Source organism: Aquarana catesbeiana, linkage group LG08 (assembly GCF_042186555.1).
Source record: "Aquarana catesbeiana isolate 2022-GZ linkage group LG08, ASM4218655v1, whole genome shotgun sequence".
In the NCBI taxonomy this organism is placed as follows: Eukaryota; Metazoa; Chordata; class Amphibia; order Anura; family Ranidae; genus Aquarana; species Aquarana catesbeiana.
The window spans coordinates 59,736,082-59,760,365 of record NC_133331.1 but is presented as its reverse complement, the minus strand read 5'-3'; the positions used below and the strand labels follow the sequence as shown (position 1 = coordinate 59,760,365).

The 24,284-nt window shown below is 43.0% G+C and overlaps 1 protein-coding gene across 1 annotated transcript; it reads left to right on the top strand.

The window, feature by feature from the left end:
• The first annotated feature begins 1,701 nt into the window (after positions 1 to 1,701).
• On the top strand, positions 1,702 to 4,618 carry ADRA2A (adrenoceptor alpha 2A). The gene has a single exon (XM_073595893.1). It carries the CDS (start codon positions 3,071 to 3,073, stop codon positions 4,376 to 4,378), a length of 1,308 nt encoding a protein of 435 aa, XP_073451994.1. The 5' UTR covers positions 1,702 to 3,070; the 3' UTR covers positions 4,379 to 4,618.
• Positions 4,619 to 24,284: the final 19,666 nt, after the last annotated feature.

Genomic DNA, 24,284 nt, shown 5'->3' with positions numbered 1-24,284 from the left:
GGCTGGGTTCACACTTATGCAAATTGGATGCATTTTAAACGTATCTAATTCGCATAACGTGTGAATGTGACCGGCTTTCAATGGAGCCATGTGCGGGGTGGCCGTGGTACAGTTTTGAAAAGGGTCCTGTGCATTTTTGGGTCCAGTTCAGGTGCAAATTTAGGTAAAAATTTGCCTCTGAATCGCACCTGAACCAGTGAACAAAACCGCACTGGACTTCGGACTGCAAACCACATATGTGTGAACCCAGCCTAAAACAAATGGTCAGTGTATATATTAATAATGCCTATCCGGTAATAAACTATGCACAAAACACATTCATGTCCATAAAAACATGTGTTGTATAAACAGTGATGATCAATCATTAAAACAGATAGTATTGTTTTACTGCTTGATAATCACTCACTCTACTTTGGGATAATGATTTCTAATTTTCTACAATTTTTGTTATTTATTAATTTTTTTATATTTGTATTTCTTATTTATGATAGGTACAGGGTTTATTTATTTATATAATTATATGTATAATTAATCGGTGTGTTTTAATATATCATATAGCATAATAGTAAACAAAAAACAGAAAAGAGTAGTAAAAAAATTAAAAAGACATATTAAAATAATTAATGAGAGTTAGCAGTAAAAATGGTAAAATTATATAAAAGTGACAGCAGCAGCTAAACCATGTGATAAAAACACAGTTCAAAATCCATTATGTCCAAAAAAGTGCAGCTTTTTTGGACCTAGATTTAAAAATCGGCTTTAGAAAAGATATTGAAAAAAATATAAAGAGGAAAAAATAGTAATGAAAGAATAATAACGCAGTACACAATTAAAAAAAAAAAAAAAAAAAAAAAAAAAAAAAAAAAGCAACTATTTTGTAGTAAAAATGGGTGTAAAGGAGATATTAAAAAAAATAATAGCAAAAATGTGTAATAAAAAAAAAACTAGAATCAAACAAGTGGGAAGGCTGACCCCAGGTCAGCCTGAATTTGTAGGAGTCAGGCTTTATTTAAGCCCACCCTCTAGCCTCCATTTCCTGTCGGCTTTTCTCTCCTGTCCCACCCGCCCTTTCCCCTTTCTTTCTGTTTCTTCTCTTTTACTTATACTTGGGTATGCCCCCTTTAGGCATACTGACCACGTGACTACGGCACACCCCAGGTCACTTCCGGTTTTCCCTTCGTACCTTTCCTAAATACGGTCTACTAGAGACTCCGAGTACAAATTATACAGAGCCATTGCACTTAGAATTAACAGTACATTAGGCATAAAATAATTTAAAAACTGTACTGTTTATTTATTGTGTGATTGTAGCCATATTAGTGCAACAAAATCAAATGACTGTGATACTTTTAATTTATTGAACTAATATTTAAAATTTCAGGACAAGCTTTCCGAGTGTACTGCTTGATACCAAAAATAGGGAACACCTTGAAAGCTTGATCTAAAAATTTAAATGTTAGTGCAAATAAAAAAGGTATCATGGACAGTATTCTGTTGTTTTTACTATGAATTTCACAATTTCAGGGGCTCTTTGTTTTTAAAGATATCAGGACTGTCACTGGAAATGAGTATGGTTTGCCTGTTAGTGACCAGGGGAGGTGTGCACAGTCTCCTGGCTGCAGCTGTAACAGTGTGGAAGGCTGAGGGTGTGTGCAGGGTGTAGGGATGGTAAATACCCACGTGGGGGTGACGTTGCCTGTTCTAGCACTGAATGTGCTGCTATATATGAGTCCAGTGCTGGGAGCTCATACAGCTGAATCTGTTCACACAGCACAGTCATCGGCTGCTGTCTGCCAACAGGGATTGCACTGGGCAGTTGCAGCCAGACACAGGAGCCACATACTGCTCATCTTACAGAGACAGTATCCAAATCACTGTTCTGACCCAACTGCAAGAAGAAACAGGACCCAGATCAGTCTTCTAACCCAACTGCAGAGACAGCAACAAGATCACTCTTCTGACCCAACAGCAAAAAGAAACAGTATCCAAATTAGTGTTCTGACCCAGCTGAAAGAGGAAGCAGACCAATGTTCTAACCCAAATGCAAAGAGAGACAGAACCCAGATCATTGTTCTGACCAAACAACAAGACTTGAAACAACACCCAGATAAGTGTTCTGAACCAAGAAGAAGAAGAACCCAGTTCGCTCTTCTGACCCAACTGCAAGCAAATACAGCATCCAGGTCAGTGTTCTAACCCAAATACAAGCAGAGACAGCAACAAGATCCAAGTTCTAAACCAAATTCAAGCAGAGCCAGCACCAAGATCAGCGTTCTAAACCAACATCAAGACGAAACAGCACATTAGATCGGTGCCTGATCCAACAGCAAGCTGAGACAGCACCCAGTTCTTGCTAGCTGCAACTGAAGACAGCACCCATATATCACAACCAGTGACAGCACCCAGGCTGAGCAGAGACAGCACCCAACTATTGCACTGCTGAGCTGTGGCCAGATACAGGACCCAAGCGTTGTATAGCTAGATTCAAGGACAGCACCCAAACTGGACAGCATCTAGGTGCTCTTTTGAGAAAGCAGCACCCAGCTAACCCCCGGGCACAAGACTTTACTGGAACACAGATTTTTTTTTTTCCTGCCACCTCTACCTGTTCGCGGAACTTGAATTATCTTCTACACTGACACAAGACTTGCTGCTACCTATTTAGAGATAACTTGAATCCTCTGTCTAGACACTAGAGTGATCACGCTGGGAATCCAGATGACTCCTATTAAAGTATCTCCCTCTGGTGACCCATTATGTTTCCTAAGACCTTCCTTTAACCCTTGATGCCAGATGCATGTTGTGCAACTCATCCAGATGTCCAGGCAGGTAAGAATCTGGACTACGTTACTCAACAACTAAAGGTGGGGGGAGGAGAACAAAGACTGAGAGAGAGGTGCAGGGAACCCTGTGTCACACCTGTGTGGAGGAGTAGTAGGAGCAGGGAGCTGGTGTGCAGTGGAGGAGGTGGACATGGCCAACCCAGGCTGCTGCTAAGAACTCTTGCCTGTGCCTGGTTCAATGTCACACCCAAGTCTGCTGAGCCCAGGGGAAGACATATTGATATTTCATGATTAACTTTGAGAACCCGCTAGCGGCAAGGGGGGGCATCTCTGCCATGGAGTGCCTGGGGGACTGTGCCAACAGCACCCTGAACAATGAGACTAATACTGAGGAAGGGGGACCCCCATATTCCCTGCAGGTGACATTGGCACTCATATCCCTGGTGGGTATTCTCATGCTCTTCACAGTGTTTGGTAATGTCCTGGTGGTCATCGCAGTGTTTACAAGCAGAGCTCTCAAAGCTCCACAGAACTTATTCTTGGTCTCTCTGGCCTCAGCAGACATTTTAGTGGCCACCCTGGTCATGCCCTTCTCTTTGGCCAATGAGGTGATGGGCTACTGGTACTTTGGCAAGGTGTGGTGTGAGATCTACTTGGCTTTGGATGTTCTCTTTTGCACCTCCTCCATCGTGCACCTATGTGCCATCAGTTTGGACCGCTACTGGTCCATCACCCAAGCCATCGAGTACAACCTCAAGAGGACCCCCCGCCGGATCAAATGCATCATTGTCATTGTGTGGGTGATCTCAGCTGTGATTTCGTTTCCTCCGCTCATCACCATCGAGAAGGAGAGTGGCAAAGAAGAAGAGCCAAAGTGCAAGATCAATGAGGAGAAGTGGTACATCATCTCCTCCTGCATCGGCTCCTTCTTTGCCCCTTGCGTAATTATGATCCTGGTCTATATCAGGATCTACCAGATAGCAAAGAAGAGAACCAGGGTCCCTCCCAGCAAAAGGAACAACGGGGAAGCCGAGAAGAGGCACAATGGCTACGGCGACAAGGACTTGCCAGTAAAACTCAACGGGGAGAAAGCCGGGGGGTCAGGAGGGGACCAACATCGGCAGCCAGAGGCCAATGGTGTGGAGGACCTGGATGACTCTTCCTCTTCTGATCATCCTGAAGACAAACAGCAGTATTCCTCCAAGAAAAAGTCAGACAAGGGATCCAGGAACAAAGGGAAGACCAAATTAAGCCAGATCAAACCAGGGGACAGCTTGCCTCCAAGAGATGAAGATGGAAGTGCCAAAGCCTCCCGTTGGAGGGGCAGGCAGAATAGGGAGAAAAGGTTCACCTTTGTCCTGGCCGTGGTCATTGGAGTATTTGTAGTGTGCTGGTTCCCGTTCTTTTTCACCTACTCCCTCATTGCAATCTGCAACAAGAGCTGCTCCGTTCCTGAGAAACTCTTCAAATTTTTCTTCTGGTTTGGGTATTGTAACAGCTCCCTAAACCCGGTTATCTACACCATCTTCAACCATGACTTCAGGAGATCGTTCAAAAAGATTCTGTGCAAGGGGGAGAGGAAAAGGATTGTGTGATTCCCCACTAACAGCATTCCTAAAACTAAACAAAAGAAAAACTAATACCCTAAATTAAGGATGCCTCTTACTCTAGAGGCTCCCCATTTCCTCCAACAACCCTTCATTTTATCTCTTGTGTTATTCAGTAAGAGAAAACTGTGCACTTAGTTCAAGCAGTGTGCCTTTCCTTTTTTGCAAGGCATGCAGCTGTAAGTGAACCTATGAATGCTTAATTATAAATATATTTTACTACTAAAATCATCATTCTGCATCGTTCTTGCCAGGTATCTGCTTCTTAATGTATTTTTTTTTTTAATATTTGTAATTTTATTTTTATTTAAAGAGTTGAAATCTGCCAGCCTGACATTGCTATTGTTCCTTGCAACCATTCAGATTTGATCTTTTTTATTTTTTGGCCTGCCTCACTAAAACCAAAAGCAGGGGTTTTGGTTGGTTGCTAGGAACAACAGCTGTAGTTTTATTTTCTCCGGTGGCCATAAAACTAGCCTGTTTATGCTGTTGTAAGTCAGTATTGTTAGCTTTACTCGTGCTCAAGCACATTGCTGTGTTAACCCATCATGTTATGTTTTCCTCCAGAATTTGCAAAAAGGGCTTTTAAGACAAATCAATTTGCTGCCATGGGGGAGGGCATTGTGTCATAGCCATTTTTTATGAAGCAGCTAACAGGGCGTTTGGTCCCAGGTCCACCAGGATGGGGGGATACAGCAAATCACTTGTAAAACATTGGGCTTTGATTTGAAGGGGTGGAGGTGCTCACTGGTCACCCTTTGGAAGCTAGGAGAATTTGGGGATGATTTACTAAAGGGAGTTGAGGTCCTTTATGAAAGGAGTCCCAGGTCCTCCAAGATGAGTGTGCACCAAAGCACCTGTAAAAATGGGGCTTTGATTTTGAAGGTGCTTACTGGGAACCCTGTGGTACTTGCTTGTGGAAACTAGAAGACTTTGGGTATGATTTACTAAAGGGGTTGAGGTCCTTTACGAAAAGAGTTCTAACCCCTCCAATATGGGGGTACACCAAAGCACCTGTAAAAATGGGGCTTTGATTTTGAAGGTGCTTACTGGGAACCCTGTGGTACTTGCTTGTGGAAACTAGAAGACTTTGGGTATGATTTACTAAAGGGGTTGAGGTCCTTTACGAAAAGAGTTCTAACCCCTCCAATATGGGGGTACACCAAAGCACCTGTAAAAATGGGGCTTTGATTTTGAAGTTGCAAACTTGGAACCCCGTGGACCTTGTTTGTAGAGGCTAGGAGACTTTATGGATGATTTACTAAAGGCGTTGAGGTCCTTTACTAAAAGGGCCCCAGGTCGTCCAAGATGGGGGTACACCAAAGCACTTGTAAAAATGGGGCTTTGATTTTGAAGTTGCTCACTTGGAACCCTGTGGTTCTTGTTTGTGGAAGCTAGGAGACTTTGTAAATGATTTACTAAAGGACTAAAAACATTTTTCATGAGGAACAACATTTGCATAAAAAGATTTATAAGATTTTATTATTTTTTTCTTATTTATGTAAAAGATTTTCATTTATTTCTTAATAAATATTTTTTTATGCAAATGTGCCTCAGTTAAAGTCCCATGAAAAATGTTTTTAGTTCTTTGTATATGCAAATAGGGGATGGAGGCATGACATTATAAGGCACCAGCACACATTATTTATTTGATTTACTAAAGGAGTTGAGAATCTTCACCCAATAAATTGCAGCTGCGTTTGTTTTGAAGACAGTCACATGCAGATGAGAAAAATAAATAAGAATTTGCTTTTCACGTGATTGGATAATTGTGGCGAATCAATACTCATTGTATTATGTGAAGATTCTGAACTCCATCAAAATCAGCCTCGATTTATGACAGTGAGGAATGTTTTCTGGAATTTTTTTTTTTTTATATCATCATTTTTTTTTGGGCGGGGGGGTTGACTATAAAATCCTCCTCCTATGAAAGAATTTTTATAATTTCCCAACAGAGCAGAGATATAAAATCTAAATCGATCAAAAGGTGCCACTTGAGGTGAAACCCAAGCATCTTATTTTTGTAAAGACTTCTACCTTATTGCACAGAACAACTACTGAAGGGGTTAACCCTGGCGCTGCACAGTGGCTGGTGTATGTACGCAGCAGGCTAGCTCTGGTCTTTAACCATTCTTGTGCTGGAGGGAGCGACTGGTAATCAGGATTCTAAAGCGCTCCCCTCCCCTCCCCTGTGCCTGGCTTCTACACAGCCATGCATTTCCACTTGAAACGCAGCTATGTTGCATAATAGATCACTTACTCCGCTAGAATCTTTGACACAGTGGCAAGAGATGGCTGTCAAGCAACTGTAGCCTGTATTATTGAATTCATGATAGGGGGAGGACTAGTAAATAAGATGCAATGCCTGACCTCACTATTGATGTGAAACTCATTGAAAGCTTTACATGCAGACAAGGCAGCCTATTGAGCGCAACCGTGGAGGAGGTGCAGGGATGATGGGAACCCCTTATGATGGGCACAGGTGGGGTGCAGACCCAGGAAATCAGCACAGGGCTGATGGGAACCCCTCATAATGGGCACATCAGGTGTACAGACCTGGGAAATCAGCACAAGGATGGTGGGAACTCCTCATAATGGGCACAGCAGGGGTGTAGACCCAGGGACTCCACGCAGGGATGGTGGGAACCTTTTAATAATGGGCATATCAGGTGTACACACCTGGGAACCCAGTGCAGGAATGGTAGGAACCCCTCATAATGGGTACAGTAGGTGTATTTGTCCAGGAACGTAGTATAGGAATGGTGGCGACCCCTCATACTGGGTTCAGCAGGTGTATTGGCCCAGGAACTCAGTGCAGGGATGTAGGAACCACTCATAATGGGCATAGTAGGTGGGCAGACCTGAGAACCAAGTGATAGAAGACAGAAACATTTTCCCCAAGAGATATTATAAAACGTTAGGGGTTAATTTCATTTTAAACAATAAATACACAATATGAAATATATATATATATATATATATATATATATATATATATATATATAATTTCAATGATGCATTTATAAAAATATTAATGAGTAATCCCTCTTTAGCTATATGAAATCCCATGAAGAATGGCTCTGTAAGCTAAAGGGGGCCCTGTTTGCTTTGCACAGTGTGCTGCTGCTCCTCCACTTTACAGTCAACACCTTGCAGGAGGGGGCGGGTTCTGGACCAGGCTGTATTGCTTAAATGAAAAGCAAGGTCTTAGATCTGGCTATCTAGTCTGGCTGGACCACAAGACTGGTTGTACTGGATTACTAATCCTTTGGCAGGTAAACACACACATATGTATTTTAACTGCATTCGTGGCCTACTGCTCAACAATACAGTTGAGTTCAGCTGTGTATTTGAGAGAACATTTTGTGTGTTTGTTTCATACTAAGGGCTCTTCAGTTGTTTGCATAGTGATTGTATACAGTGACAGATACCTTCATTGCACAGTGTGTTTTCCACTACGTTTCCTTCAAACAGAAGTATTTTCCATCTTCCCTGACCCTTTTGCAATTGAGCATCAGTCAGATAGTGAAGCAATTTATGAAGCTGACCTCCTCCGGCCTTACCTTCAGTCTTGCACAGTTGTATGGCCTCCTCCCCCGTACTGATATTGCATACTCTGATTTCACTGCAGTGCACACTGTGAACCTCTCAGAGTGTACATTAGAAGCTGCAGCAAATCAGATAGAGCCCACCTCATTTTCTGGCTGGGGGACATCCAGCATCCTCTAGCATTGTTCTCCCTGGTCTGTTACCTATCAATGCAATTTTATATTTAAATAAATCCTTCCAAGAGCTGATCCACTAGTGCTTACATCAGGACTGAGAGCTCTTGAGAGAAGTACTGAGGCAGAGCGCTGTCATGTGTTCAGGAAGCTATATACAGCACCCTGCAGGCCCCACCCACCAGCCATGATCTGCCTACATTGCATAGAGACCCAGTGATGATATTACAGAATCTAAAATATGGTATGTAATAAAAACAGAAAAGTTATCAGAAAAAAAAAATCATTTATATGTTGATTAGAGGGAAAGGAGGACCAGGGAAGGCAAAATTAAATTTCAGCTGTAAATGTATTTGTAGAATTGGTCTAATCCTAAGGCCTCTTGCACACTGCAGCTTTAAAAAGCTCAGTACAGCTTCCTTTTTTTTTTTTTTTTTTTTTTTTTTACTGAGCTAAAATACAGCCCATTAATTGTAACATGCCTATGCACACTGGCGTGTAAACAAGCGCTGTGCATTCTTTAGTGACAAAAAAATTGAAAAATCTAATTTTTTTGGTCAGTAATTTACACCTTATGCCCAAAAATATGCGCAAATGATCATTAAAATATTATGTCGTATGAGAACACGAGAATCATTTTTTGCAACAATTTCTCCACAGCCTGTAGCCAATAGTACTGTTTAATTTGGAGAACATAGGAAAACACTTTTACCATAGGTGCGGCCGTAGCAGCCATCTTTAAAAGAGGAAGAAGCCATGAAAGTACATTTATGGCGAGTCCAATGCCTCTCTCTATGGTGTAATCTGCTTGATCCTGATACAAAAGCCAACATCTGACTGATTACTTGCAATGGGCCCCTGCTGTTACTGTTAAAGAAGAACTCAACCCAGTGTAAGAATCACTTAGAAGGTGGCACTTTAAAAATCATAGGTGACCTCTACAAGTCTTGTGGGTGAATCATGTCAGAAGAGGAGGTCCCAAGCGGAGGACTCCTTGTCCATTTGTCCAGATCAATAAAGTTCTCAGTGCTAAGATTTCACTGAATGCCACCAACTGTCTTTTTTTTTTGGACTGAGTGGAGGGTTCAAGGTTGAGTGCACTTACATTGTGTGTCTGCTGTTTAGACACGATACTGGTATTTTCCTTTTATAGGCAAAAATCCATACATATATGTGAAGTGTTTTACCTGACAAAATATTTGTAACTGTCCAGTCTTGTGATTTAACAACCCCCTGCCACACTACACATACAGGAGGTTACACCGCTCAGGGCAGCTGATAAAGCACTACAACTGGTCCTGTTGTACTGGGCCCGGCCTCAGCTAAACAAGCAGGGGGCAGCTTTATTGTTCATTTCTGCCTAAATGAATTCATTTATTTTACTAGACCACACCCTCCGCTCCTACTTGCTTACCAGGACTTGAATTAAATTTTCCTGGGCCCCATCATGTCAACAGAGGGGCGCAGGAGGTGGGAGCAGAGGAGGGACATTTTTCTAATTTCCGGGGCACAGGTGGATAAAGTCAGTGCCGCTGTTCTGCTGCACCTCGGGGGGGAGGGGCCTTATCCGGAAGGCTGTACTGGTCCCATGATTTCTAACTGCAGCCCTGCCGCTGTTCACTACTGCAGTTTCCTGGCCCCTGCCTGATTAGTGGGCTATGAAAAAGTTCCTCGTACTGTTCCTTCACCCTCTTTTAGGCTGCCTAGGCCTCCTTTCCTCCAGCTCCCAGTGCCTGAAAACATACCAGTACTGTGCAATGCCATGAAGCCTGTCTGGCTCACTGCACAAAATCCTCCACTCTTCGGGGACTTGCGGGAATGTAATACATAGCTCCCAACTGTCCCTGATTTCGAGGGACTGTCCCTGATTTGAAGCAATGTCCCTCTGTCCCTCATTCCTCCTCAGTTGTCCGTCATTTTGGTCTGATCTATATAGTTGTATATAAAATGTACTTTTTATCTTTCAAAAAGTGTTTCCCAGTGCTAAACCTTTCATCAAATTCTAAATTGCTGTGATTGTTCATTTTAAAAGCCAATATAAACGAATATTAGTGCTAAAAAAGCACTTGTGGATTATAGTAACCTTTTTTTTTTTTTGGTTATGTCCTCTTTAAGGGGTGTGGCAGGGGGCGTGTCCTATGCCTACAAACGTTTGCTAGTAGGTGTCCCTCATTCCCATCTCAAAATGTTGGGAGGTATGTGTAATATAAAGACAGATTTCATGCAGTTATTCTCATCCTCGCGCAGTTCTTTCACCCTCTAATGCCGCGTACACATGGTCGGACTTCCCGACAGAAAAAGTCTGATGGGAGCTTTCGGTCGGACATTCCGACCGCGTGTATGCCCCATCGGACTTTTTCTGTTGGCATTTCCGACGGACTCAGATATAGAACATGTTCTAAATCTTTCCGTCGGAAATGCTGACGGAGTTTAGCCCGTTGTCAAGTCCGGCCGTGTGTACGCGGCATTAGAGGCTGCCTGCTGCGTGTTAGTGAATGTGCCCATTCACATGCAGGCGTTTAAGCCCCAAACTCTCGTCCCCACTGAAGCATAATTGCACTTTTTACGTAAATGCGTATAAACATGCATAAGTATGCGTAAATGCATTCTAGTGGCTATAATAATTGAATACTCTAGCCAATAAAATGGGTTTATGTACATATGCCTCTAATTGCCATGCGCATGTAAACATGCTTAAACACACATAATTGCACGCCAAAAATTACACTTTTTTTTTTTTTTTAAGCTTGATTTTTCTCCTAGCCCCTGGCTGAAAGATCCAGCGTACACAAGAGTATTTTAATACACCCGTGTGCATGAGGTCTAAATCCAATATCTGTAGATAGTTGTAGAGAGAAGATAATATAAAGATAGATTTCAGGCAGTTATACTCGCTTATAGTGCAGAATCTTCCACTCTCAGTATATCTGCCGGGGATTGTAGGAAGATATGTAATATATTGCAGCTTAAGGCTGGGTTGACAGCTATGTGAATATGGCAATTTGCATAGTAGGAGATTGTGGCCTCTCTCTATGGAGCCGGTACACAGATCTCCGTAGCGGCTCCGGTGCGATTTGCACAGGAGTCTTGTGCACTTTTGGTTCGTTTCGGGTCCAAATTCAGCCAAAAATTCGGGCTGAAATTGTGGATAGAGACGCACTGGACTCCTGCTGGGAGCCGCTGCATGTTATAGTGTGAACCCAGCCTGACAGTCCTTAGAGGTGGCGGCTACATTCATTTTCTTTTTTAAAGGCTTTTTATTCGTCTTTATTTTCACCTGGTTGAAACGTTTAGAGCCGTCCTTTTCCCTCAAATATGATTTGTTGCTGTGGGCAGAGATGCCAGCTGTCCCGGATTTGCCAGGATAGTCATACACTATATTGTCAAAAGTATTGGGACACCAGCCTTTGCAAAAAAAAAAAAAAAAAAAAAAGAACTTTAATGACATCCCAGTCTTATGCCGGCCGTACACCATACGAAAAATCGGCCAAACCCATTTTCGAAAAACAAACGTTCGCCCGTGACTGTAAACGATTGTGCCATCATGTAATGACCGATAAATCATTCGGTGGACATAAATAAATACATTTTTGTTTGTTTTTTTTTTTACATATACCTAGCGCAGACAGTTCGGACGGGAAACACATTAACCTTTCGATTTACCGTTCGTTCGGCATAAAATTTCCAACCTTGTCCTTAGCTTTTTCGGCTCAAAAACATCCTAATGATTATCGATTTTGTGCCCATTAACTGGCCGAAAAAACAAACAAACAATTTTTGGACGATCTTTCGTATAGTGTATGGCCAGCATTAGTCCGTAGGGTTCAATATTGAGTTGGTCCACCCTTTACAGCCATAACAGCTTCAACTCTTCTGGGAAGGCTGTCCACAAGGTTTAGGAGTGTGTCTATGAGAATGTTTGACCATTCTTCCAGAAGCGCATTTTTGAGGTCAGGCACTGATGTGGATGAGAAGGCCTGGCTCACAGTCTCCACTCTAATTCATCCCAAAGGTCTTCTATCGGGTTGAGGTCAGGACTCTATATAGGCCAGTCAAGTTCCTCCACCCCAAACTCACTCATCCATGAACCTCGCTTTGTGTTTAAAGTGTTTGTCCCAACACTTTAACTGATACATTTGCAGGACTGCTTATTCTTTTGAAAAACAACATACTTACTGTCCGGATCATCAGGTAGAAACAAAGGAAAGAAAGCCTTAAAAGAAAACCAATGCAGCTACCACATCTAAGCATTGGTAAACTTCAATATAATAAATATTTGCTTTTGGATTTAATACTGCTTTAAGTCCTTAATGTCTCAGCACCACACTAACTGATATATTAGTTTTTCATGGATTCTCACAATAATGGCTACAATGGTGTACTGCCCAGTAGCCATTATTATTAGAGAGTTTCTCTGCTTTAGTTGGGGTCTGGAGTCCACAAGAAGCCAGTAAAAATACCAGTGTTGAGTGGAAGGGCCATTTTCACAGTGGCTGCCATTGTTTGTAATTCTGAAAAAATTTCCTGGCTGGATCAAGCACACAAATAAGGATGTCTGACTTCAATATGATGGCCAGGCTGGCAAGTGTACTAACCAGACAACATCTTTAGAAGGGAATTGATGGCTACCAAACCATAAGAGCCCATTTACACTTAAAGGAGAACTACAGCCAAAGCTCGTATAGCAGAACAGAGTGCACTCATATGACCCGTTTTCAGCAGACAGTGGGCTGACCTCACAGAGCCAGTCTAAGCTAAGGCAAGATCGCATCATAATGGACGGGATCCGCCCACAACCCTGGACCAGCACCTGCCTCCGCCTCTCAGCACTCCACTGAAAGCCTGAGCCAGCCACTCCCACCCCCTCCACAGCCCAGCACTCCAGTGAGCACGGGGGGGGGGGGGCAGAGCAATGATCAGCGGTGTTCGATCACTCGGTTCTCAGTTTTAGAGCAGGTAGGGGACAGATGCAGCATCCACCTAGGTAAGTAGGATTCTTAAATGAAAAGTTCAGTATTTTTTTTTTTTTTAAGTGATCTATTACAGTGCGTTAACATGCGGTATGGTACATGTTACCATTTAAAAATGCATGTGAAACTTTTTTTTTTTTTTGTAATGCACCACACCACAATGTATGGCATGTGCATTGTGTTGTCTGTAGAGCTCTACTGTATAGTGCATTAGGATTCCATTACCAGTTAATGGCACTGTGATGTACTGCACACACAGCGGGTGCATCATCATGTGTTATGGCAACGGCTTGCCACAACGCACAAGTGTGAATAGGTTTGCTGTAGCTTATCACAGGGAAGCGATGACTGATCAGGGTTTCTACACGCACGCACATAATGTTTACAGTAACCATTCTCTTATGATGAATCTAAAACCAGGTACAAAAATGTAATATGATGCAAAAAAAATTCTGTGTGCAACTCACCCCCCCCCCCACCTTTTACTTACCTGAGCACCATCTCAATCCAGCGATGTGCATGAGAGCATCTGTTCTTCTGGCTCTCTCCCTTCTCATTGGCTCCTGTTGCTGTCAATCACAGCCAGTGAGGAGGAAGCAGGGGGCAGGCTGAGCCCTGTTCTGTGTGTCAATGGACACACAGAGCAGGGCTTGGGAGAGAGCACACACACGAGTGCCCCCATAGCAAGCGGCTCAGGCACTCAGCAAGGGGGAGGATCCCACAGCACTGGCAGGGGACCCGAGAAGAGGAGAATCAGGGCTGCTCTGTGCAAAACCATTACACAGAGCAGGTATAAATAACATGCTTGTTTTTTTTGTTTTGTTTTTTGTTTGTTTTTTTATTCCTTTATTATCACTTTAGCAGTTCTCAGACATGGTGGCTCCTATTACTAGTAAAAAAAAAAATATATATACCATAGTTTGTAAAAGTTATACCTTTTGCGCAAACCAATCAATATACGCTAAAGCTGCATACACACGAGCGGAATGTCCAACAGAAGCTTTTCATCGTCTATTCCGATTGTGTGTATGCCTCATCAGACTTTTTTTTTTTTTCGAAAATTCTGATGGACCTAGAAATGGAACATGTTCTAAATATTTCCGACGGAACCAATTCCTATCGGGAAAACCAATCGTCTGTATGCTGTTCCGACGGACCAAAAACGACGCATGTTCTGAAGCAAGTACGAGACGGAAGCTATTGGCTACTGGCTATTGAACTTCCTTTTTCTAGTCCAGTCCTACGTGTTGTACGTCACTGCATTCTGGACGGTCGGACTTTGGTGTGACCGTGTGTAGGCAAGACCGCTTGAATGGAATTCCCTGTACAGTATTGGTTGAGAGGCCAGTGTGCCTTCAGTGCTATTGTACCTTGATGAATCAGGGTCAGTATGGTCACTGTTCACATTGGTGATTTAGAGGGTAACTGCGCTAAAATCTTCATTAATTGTCAGCTTCTTGCTGGAAGGTATCAGCTCACTGGATTTCTGGCAGCATTATTTAGCAGATATAATATTTTTTTAAACTGATATAACAAAAATATTTCCGCTGTATACTGAACAGACTAAAGGGGAGCAAATGAAATAGGTTATAACTCCAGCAAAAAAAAAAAAATAGCAAATAAAAATGAATAGCCAATTAAAACATAAAAACAACAAAGCCAGTTTTCCCCTCAATCCACAGATTACCCCCTGCAGTACTTTTTTCTGCCATTAGATGTCCTCAGCCTGATGGCCAGCATCATTCAATCCACTTCCTGTGATCCCAGGTTGTCCCGGACCCACCCCCAGCTTGTGACTGGACTGTGAACAGAGAAACAGCACAGTGATGAGCTCATCTCACCATCACTCTGCTCTCTCCTCCTATTGGCATGCGCCTTGTCAGCACATGAACTGATTGGCTCCTTGTGCTGCTTCTTCCTCTCGCTCCTGCCCTGCTGTGTAGAAACTCCAAATGGCTAATAGCCGGTTATATATATGTAGGTACTTACAGTGTTTGCCATCATAAAAAAAAACATTTATGATGTATTAATGAATACAAATTAAATTTGTATCTATTCAATATGCCTTGGAGTTTCTTTGTACATCCACTTTAATAACCGTTTCTGATTGGCCAACAATTGCTTTGTAAACAACCCTTGGAAGGGACGGAGCCCGCCTGATCTCATTGTGGAGGGATAGACGCTGTATAACATTTTATAGTAATTTATTACACAGGACCATCTCTCATTCTTTGCATCCACCCATTCAGAAATTACACAAATGGATAAAAAGTCTTTCTTTAGAAGAGGATTATTGTATCATTTTGCCTAATGATCCTAATGGGTAGGATTTAGGGTAAGGAACAATCCTCAGCTGGAAGATGAAGAGCCTGGGCGGCGCCATGTGATACTCAGGATATCAGATGCATCTCAAGCTGTCATGGAAGGAAATTGGCCAAAGTGCTTTTTTTTATAATGCCATCTTTGGTTTTGAACAGGAAATCGCTTACAGTGTGTCTTTAGAATATTCTGATTTTTTTTTTTAATGTTTGTGGTTAAAAAAAAAAAACAACACAGGAAAAGGCAGTTATTTGTGTGTAATTAAAATAAGAGATCCACTTTGAACATTAAAGAGACCCTGTCACCTTGCCCTTTAACTACTTCAGCCCTGCAAGATTTGGCTGTTGAATGACCAGGCCATTTTTTGTGATTCGGCACTGCATCACTTTAACTGACAATTGCGCAGTCGTGCGACGCTGCACCCAAACAAAGTTTTTTCCCCCACAAATAGAGCTTAATTTTGGTGGTATTTGATCGCCTCTGCGGTTTTTTATTTTTTGCGCTATAAACAAAAAAAGAGCGACAATTTAAAAAAGAAATATATATATTTTGTAATTTTTGCTATAATAAATATCACCATTTTTTTTTTTTTAATCTTTTCTCAGTTTAGGACGATATGTATTCTTCTACATATTTTTGGTAAAGAAAAAATCACTCTAAGCGTATATTGATTGGTTTGCGCAAAAGTTATAGCGTCTACAAAATAGGGGATAGATTTATAGCATTTTTATTATTATTTATTTTTTTACTAGTAATGGCGGCGATCTGCGATTTTTATCATGACTGCGATATTATGGCGGACACATTGGACAATTTTGACACATTTTTGGGACCATTGGCATTTATACAGCGATCAGTGCTATAAAAATGCATTGATTACTGTAAAAATGTCACTGTCAGTGAAGGGGTTAAAACTAGGGGGCGATCAAGGGGTTAATTGTGTTCCCTGGGAGGTGATTCTAACTGAAGGGGGAGGGGACTGACTAGAGGAAGTGACAGATCATGGTTCCTAGCTAATAGAAACACATGATCTGTCATTCCTCTCAGAGCAGAACACAGATTTGTGTGTTTACACACATACTTTCGTGTTCTGTCCCTCGCGATCGCTCGTGGCCGGCGGTCATTACGACCGTTGGCCACGAGTATCGGCACCCCTGCTGTGCAGTGGGTGCGTGCGTCTGCTATCCCGATCCCGCAAGCCGACGTATAGCTACGACGGTTCGCGGGATCGTTCTTTAACCACTTCCCGCCCGGCCTATAGCGGATAGACATCCGGGAAGTGGTTCCATTATCCTGACTGGGCGTCATATGACGTCCAGCAGGATAACATGCCGCTGCATGTTATAACATGCCTCCGCAGCATGACACACCGCTCCACTGATCTTGGTAAAGAGCCTCCGGCGGAGGCTCTTTACCACATGATCAGCCGTGTCCAATCACGGCTGATCACGATGTCAATAGGAAGAGCTGTTGATCGGCTTTTCCTCACTAACAGACGCAAGTAGAGGAGAGCCAATCGGCGGCTCTCCTGACAGAGGGGGGTCTGCGCTGATTGTTTATCAGCGCAGCCCCCCCTCAGATCACCACACTGGACCACCAGGGATCGCCACTAGGACCACCAGGGAAGGGGCAACATGTGGATGGCCAGGTATGTACCCCATGGCCATCCACATGTGCCCAATCTGTGCCAATCAGTGCCCACAGATGGGCACTGATTGGCACCATTATGTTTCAGTTATGCCCAGCAATGCCACCAATAAGTTTTATCAGTGCCACCAATCAGTGTCATTAGTGCCACCTGTCATTGCCCATCGGTGCCACCTCTCAGTGCCCATCTGTGCCCATCAGTTCCCACCTGTGCCATCAGTGCCCACCTATCAGTGCCACCCATATGTACCAATCAATGCCACCTACGAGTGCCCATCAGTGCTGCCTATAAGTGCCCATTGGTGCCACCTATGAGTGCCCATCAGTGCCGCATACCAGTGCCACCTATCAGTGCCCATCAGTGCCACCTATCAGTGCCCATCAGTGCCGCCATATCAGTGCCCGTCGGTGCAGCCATATCAGTTGCCTTCATTGAAGAAGAAAATTTACTTATTTACAAAAAATTTTAACAGAAACAAAGAAAAACTTGTTTTTTTCAAAATTTTCGGTCTTTTTAATTTGTTGCGCAAAAAACCGCAGAGGTGATCAAATACCACCAAAAGAAAGCTCTATTTGTGGGAACAAAATGATAAAAAATTTGTTTGGGTACCGTGTACCATCTTCACAGCGCTCCCCCGCCACTTCACAAAATATCTGGAATCAGCTAGTGTCAGAGCTTACATGGGCGGAAATTAAAATATTGTTACCCCCTCTGTCATGTAAAGTCCTCAGACTTAAACTGCATACATGCTATACAATTTTCTTTAGATTTTTTTTTTCCTTTAGATTTACCAAAACCATTTAATATGAGGTCAAAGCTAAACACTTTCAAATTGTATGCAGTCAGACAGGCCCTTGTACTACATAGTTGAAGGTAAATCTAAAGGAAATCTAACAAAAGTTGTATAGTGTGTATCTAGCTTTAGGTTTTATTAGGCTGCTAGGCCCATGTACTGCATAGTTGGAAGGAGGTCACGTGCTCTGCCATTCCCCCGGAAGTATCAAGGATTTTGTGGTAGCTGCGACAGAAAAAGATGCAGTGGGCAAGTGCTGCAAAACAAAGTACACTATATTGCCAAAAGTATTGGGACGCCCGCCTTTACACACACATGAACTTTAATGGCATCCCAGTCTTAGTCCGTAGGGTTCAATATTGAGTTGGCCCACCCTTTGCAGCTATAACAGCTTCAACTCTTCTGGGAAGGCTGTCCAAAATATTTAGGAGTTTGTCTATGGGAATGTTTGACCATTCTTCCAGAAGTGAATTTGTGAGGTCAGGCACTGATGTTGGATGAGAAGGCCTGGCTCACAGTCTCTGCTCTAATTCATCCCAAAGGTGTTCTATCGGGTTGAGGTCAGGACTCTGTGTAGGCCAATCAAATTCCTCCACCCCAAACTTGCTCATCCATGTCCTTATGGACCTTTCATTTTGCACTGGTCCAATCATTTGGTGGAGGTGGGATTATGGTGTGGGGTTGTTTTTCAGGGGTTGGGCTTGGCTCCTTAGTTCCAGTGAAAGGAACTCTTAAGGTGTCAGCATTCCAAGACTTTTTGGACAATTTCATGCTCCCAACTTTATGGGAACAGTTTGGGGATGACCCCTTCCTGTTCCAACATGACTGCGCACCAGTTAACAAAGCAAGGTCCATAAAGACATGAATGACCTAGTTTGGGGGGTGAGGAACTTGACTGGCCTGCACAGAGTACTGACTTCAACCTAGGGTTGCCACTTCATCCCTTTAAACCCGGACACATATGAATTACACAGGTTCTGAGGCTAATTTACTGCAGATAAGGCACCATGTGAGTTTAATTGCCACCTTGATCAACCACAGAACCTGTGTAATTAATGTGTTTCGTTGTAAAAGGATGAGGTGGCAACCCTACTTCAACCTGATAGAACACCTTTGGGATGAATTAGAGTGGAGACTGCGAGCCAGGCCTTCTCATCCACATCAGTGACTGACCTCACAAACATTCCCGTAGACACAGGCATTTAAGGCATGGTACCTATATAACGTGTTTTCCTCTATCTTTTTGGAATGTTTTTGCCCTTCATGAGATCTTGACCATAAAAATGGGTTATCTGTATCCTCAAAGAAATGGATATCTGTATCCTGAACCAGACCTTCAGGTGTATCTTTTTGCATGTTACTGCGATACACCGTAATGCGGAACTCCACCCCCCACCCCCCCCCCGGCTGCTAATGAGTGCCAATAATTTAGAATGGAACCCCTATACTCAACTACAGTCGGTGGAAAAGCACTGATGCCATACATTTCAGTGTGCTGCATTACAAATGCTAAAGGGATTTTTTTTCCTTCATCGTCATGCATTGGCAGCCTATTTTTAAATAAATGCACTTGTGGTGATGCACCCCAATGAATTGTTTTGGAGTAAAGGGGCTCTAAATGTACCAGCCATGTGAGAGGACAGATGTCACCCTAATAAAAATGAATGTCATGATTTAGGCATCATTCCCACGAGGCGGATCCGCTGCCTCAAAGACTGCCTCTGTCTGCCAGCTTGGCGGGAGATCTCTCCGTTGATCTCCGCTGAGCCGGGGGATGACAGGTCTCTCTCTGCTCACTGAGCGGGGAAGGGCCTGTCGAGCGCCGCTGCTTCCTATGGAGAGATCGGACGAAAACGGACATCATGTCCGTTTTCATCAGATCTCACCCGATCCGCCAGGGACAGATGCGAACGTAGGGGCATCCGTCTGATTTTAACGGGTCGGATGTCAGCGGACATGTCACCACTGACATCAGTCGCTCCATAGACTAGCATGGAGCGCCCGTTCAGGTCCGCCGACAAAACTGACAGGCGGACCTGAACGGTCCGACAGTGTGAAAGAGGTCTTAGAAAGACATAACTAGTACAGGAGGGGGTTATCACAAGAATGCTTTTCATTCAGGCCATACAGATCAGGGCTCTGAAAAGGAGGCTCCATATTTATTATTATTATTACTATTATACAGGATTTATATAGTGCCAACAGCACTTTACAACATAAGGGCAGACAGTACACATACAATACAAATCAATACAGGAGGGATCAGAGGGCCCTGCTCGTTAAAGCTTACAATCTAGAAGGGGGGGTCAAGTGGAACAAAAGATAATAACTGTGGGGGGTGAGATGATGGAGAAAATGAAAAAACAGTTGTTAGGTGTGGGTAGGATAGGCTTCTCTGAAGAGGAGGGTTTTCAGGGATCCTCTAAAAGCTAATAGAGTAGGAGATAAGCAGACAGATTGGGGTAAGGCATTCCATAGGATTGGAGAGGCTTTGGAAAAGTCCTGGAGGCGAGCATGGGAGGAGGTGATGAGGGAGCTAGAGAGCAGGAAGTCTTGAGAGGAACGAAGAGAACGAGTAGGTTGGTATTTAGAGACTAGGCTAGTGATGTAGCTGGGGGCTAAATTGTGGATGGCTTTGTAAGTAGTTGTTAGTATTTTGAATGTATTTTGTTGGTTGAGTGGAAGCCAGTGGAGGGATTGACAGAGAGGAGTAGCAGACACAGAGCGATTGGTAAGGTGGATGAGTCTGTCAGCAGCATTCATGATGGATCAAAGAGGTAAGCCAATGAGAAGGGAGTTGCAGTAGTCGAGGCGAGAGATGACCAGCGAGTGAATTAAGAGCTTTCTTGTGTCATTGGTTAGAAAGGGGCGTATTTTGGAGATGTTGCGGAGGTTGAGGCGGCAGGATTTGGACAGTGATTGGACGTGTTGCTTAAAGGAGAGTTCAGGGAAAGGGGCATATGGGGGAGGAAAAATTATAAGTTCAGTTTTAGATCGATTGAGTTTGAGGAAGTGGTGTGACATCCAGACTTGTTGCAAAACATTAAAGTTTTCTAGTTCAGTTATATACTCTGCAAGGATTTTAGCATGCTTCATAGCAGGCTCTTACCTGCCTCTGTGCTGCAGATACACTATAGGCCACCCCAACAATTTCTTTCAACCAAGTGCTGAGAGTGTGGAGTGGGAGATTCTACCTGCTATAGTCACATTACTGTTGTAATAAGAGTATAATGGTTAGGACATGGGTGTCCAACTTGCAGCCCTCCAGCTGTTGTGAAACTACAAGTTCCGTCATGCTTGCAACTGTCAGCCTTGTAATGCCTCATAGGACCTTCCTTGCGATGCCTCATGGGTCCTGTAGTTCAGCAACAGCTGGAGGGCCACCGGTTGGACACCCATGGGCTAGGAAAAAATATCACATGAAATTTCTGGGGAGGATTTTGTGTAAGTAGTGTATAAGACAGCGATTTCCATAGTTGCAAGGAAAAAAGCATGCTGGGCAAGAAGGAAGAGGTATAATACCTATCATGGCACCTCTAGGAATCTCTGATGCCTGCCCCCACCCCCACCCTGTTGTGTCCTTGCAGGGTTGAACCGCGTTGTGCAGCGGGGGACACAGACATCTGGCACTCGCAGAAGAAGATTCTTTGCCCTGTGTGGCTCTGCAAGAGGGTAAATATTGGAGGTGAGGGGACGGGTATTTACTTTTCCTCCCCAATTTTTTGGTGAATCTAAATTAGGTTTAAAGTCCAACTCCAAAAATGACAAAAAAACTACTCTTGCAGTGCCCCCCCCTACCCCCAGCACTGCACGTTTTAAATACTCGTTAAAGAATAACTCAGTTTTGTTGAGGAAAACCCTCTGGGTAATCAATGTAAATTGCAAGGATTAAAAAACTTTTTTGCAGATTCCTACCCGTTTCCACTGGAAAGAATTAGTGATTTGTTTGACAATGTCCTTTGCAGACTGATTCTGAAAGGGATGGGCTGGTTCATTCTAATCACCTGGTGCACTCTGTGTTCTGATTACAGGGTAATCTGATTACAGGGTCTGCATCCCTTTAGAAGTATTTAACCATTGGTGAGAATCTAACCAAAAATATAATTTTAATTGGAGAGGATGTCTAAAATCTGGCTTGTATCTTGGTGCAGACGTCTATAAAAATCTGTGAGCCAATCACACATGCAGGGAATTACATTTTTGGAGAACTTTTGAACACCAATGCTCAGAATGCCTCAAAATTGCCATATTGCATTCAATTTTGCAAAAATAACAGCGCTGCATATTTTTAATAATATTAAATTATGATATAGCTAATGTACTATTTGTAAATGCTATATATTTTTTTAATCTGCTTTTATTTTTTTCTACGAAAGTGAAAATACTCTTTAACTCTCTAGGGGATAAGGAATAAGGTGTAATACCTGCCTATTCCTCGTTCCATCTGTACAACCAGTTCCCCGAGGCCTCTTCTATTAGACGCTCCGGGCTGCAGCCACAAAATGACCTCATCAAGTACAATACAGGACCAATAGCTCTGCACTGTTCAAGAAGACAATGAGGGAATATCCATAACCCAGAGTGGAGGAGGTGCCAGGGTGACAAGTGAGGCAGTCATTACCCCTTATTCCTTATCCCCTGAAATGTATCAGTATTTAATCCTTGCAGTGGTGCGCCACTGCATTGCAAGGGTCAGTTTTGTTTGATAATTCCTGGTGTTGATCTTTAATAAAAGTGGAGTTACTCTTTAAATGTTCCTGCTACTATCAGGATCCCCCCTGTCTAATCTCCATCTATAAGGCATTTCCTGTACAGTGGTGATACAAACTGCTTTCATAATAGTCATATAGAGGTTCCTAAAAAATAAATATATGTATATAATATATTATATACCATATATGTTTTTTGGACATCTGATTATCACACCTATATGAGCTTATTGGACATTTCATTTCTATAGAGTTGTCCCTTCTTGTGGCTATAACAGCCTCTGTTCTTCTGGGAAGGCTTTCCACAAGATTTTGGAGGCTGTCTGCGGGAATTTGTGCCCATTCACCCAAACTAGCATTTGTCAACTGATGTCATACAAGAAGATCTGGCTTCCAGTTCATTCCAGAAGGCCTGAGGTCAGGACACTTGCCAAACCATGTCTTAATGGCTTTGTACAGAGGGGCACAGTCATGGTGGAACAGAAAAGGGTCTTCCCCAAACTGTTACCACAAGGCTGGAAAAGCACAATTGTCTAAACTGTCTTTGTGTACTGGTACATTGACAATACCCTCCACTGTAAACACCTGAACTCAGTCATTAGGAGGGTGGGCTAGGTGTTTGACAAACTTTTGGCCATATAATATGCATTCATTTTATCCAAATGTATGCCAAATGCTATTGCTGCCTTTACAATTTGCAATGAGACCCATATCAGTTGTCAGAGGCTATAGGTACCCCCTTGCTAGCACAAACCTTTAAAATAAAAGGTCTAGTTTACTGTCCTTCAGATTTTGAGGGGGTCAGACTGTGGCTAGTTGGAGTAGAAACTGCCTTGGTGTTAAAGGGAGTAAACATGTCCCATCATTGGTATTAGTAGGAGGAATAGTGCCCTATTGTTTGGTATCAGGGGAAGGAATAGTGCCCCATTGTTGGTATCAGGGGAAAGACTAGTGCCGCATCACTCGTGTCAGTAGGAGAAATAGTGCCCAGTCATTGGAGTAAGTCGAAGAAACAGTGCCCCATCATTAGTGTCAGTGGGAATAATAGTGCCTGGTCTTTGGTGCCAGTGGGAGGAAAAGTGCCTCAAAGGCCAGATAAAGGCAAGCAAAGGGCTGCAGTTTGGAAACCACTGGTCTATATGATTGGATTTGAACTGAATGCATTTCTTAGGAAGATCCTTGGATTACATGGTTGTTTTTAAATCTAAATTGCATTGTACAAATAGATTGTGATGTCTGGATGTCTGTGTGTGTGTGTGGTCAGCTTAAAGCTTTGACATAATTTTTAAACCATAGTTACAAAAGCAAAAACAAAGAATCTGTCTGCTTCTTCAATGTGGTCACAAAATGGCATTGCATGCAGTGATAACTTTCCAAAGTATCAGAAGATCCAGAGGAACAGATGATTTGAGATTTATTAACATGACCCACTGCATGAGGCAGAGAATGCTCCTCAACCCCTCTCAATGAACTCTAATGCCCTGTACACACAACCGGTTTTACCGTTGGAATAAACTCTGAAGGTTTATTCCAAAAGAATTCCGCTCAAGCTGTCTTGCATACACACGGTCACACCAAATTCCGACCGTCCAGAACACGGTGACGTACAACACGTATGACGGGACTAGAAAACGGAAGTTCAATGCCCAGTAGCCAATATCTTCTGTCTCATACTTGCTTCAGAGCATGTGTCGTTTTTGGTGCGTCAGAACAACATACAGACGAGCGTTTTT

Coding starts and splice junctions, on each gene's coding strand:
- ADRA2A (XM_073595893.1), top strand. CDS start 3,071: ATGATTAACTTTGAGAACCCGCTAGCGGCAAGGGGGGGCATCTCTGCC.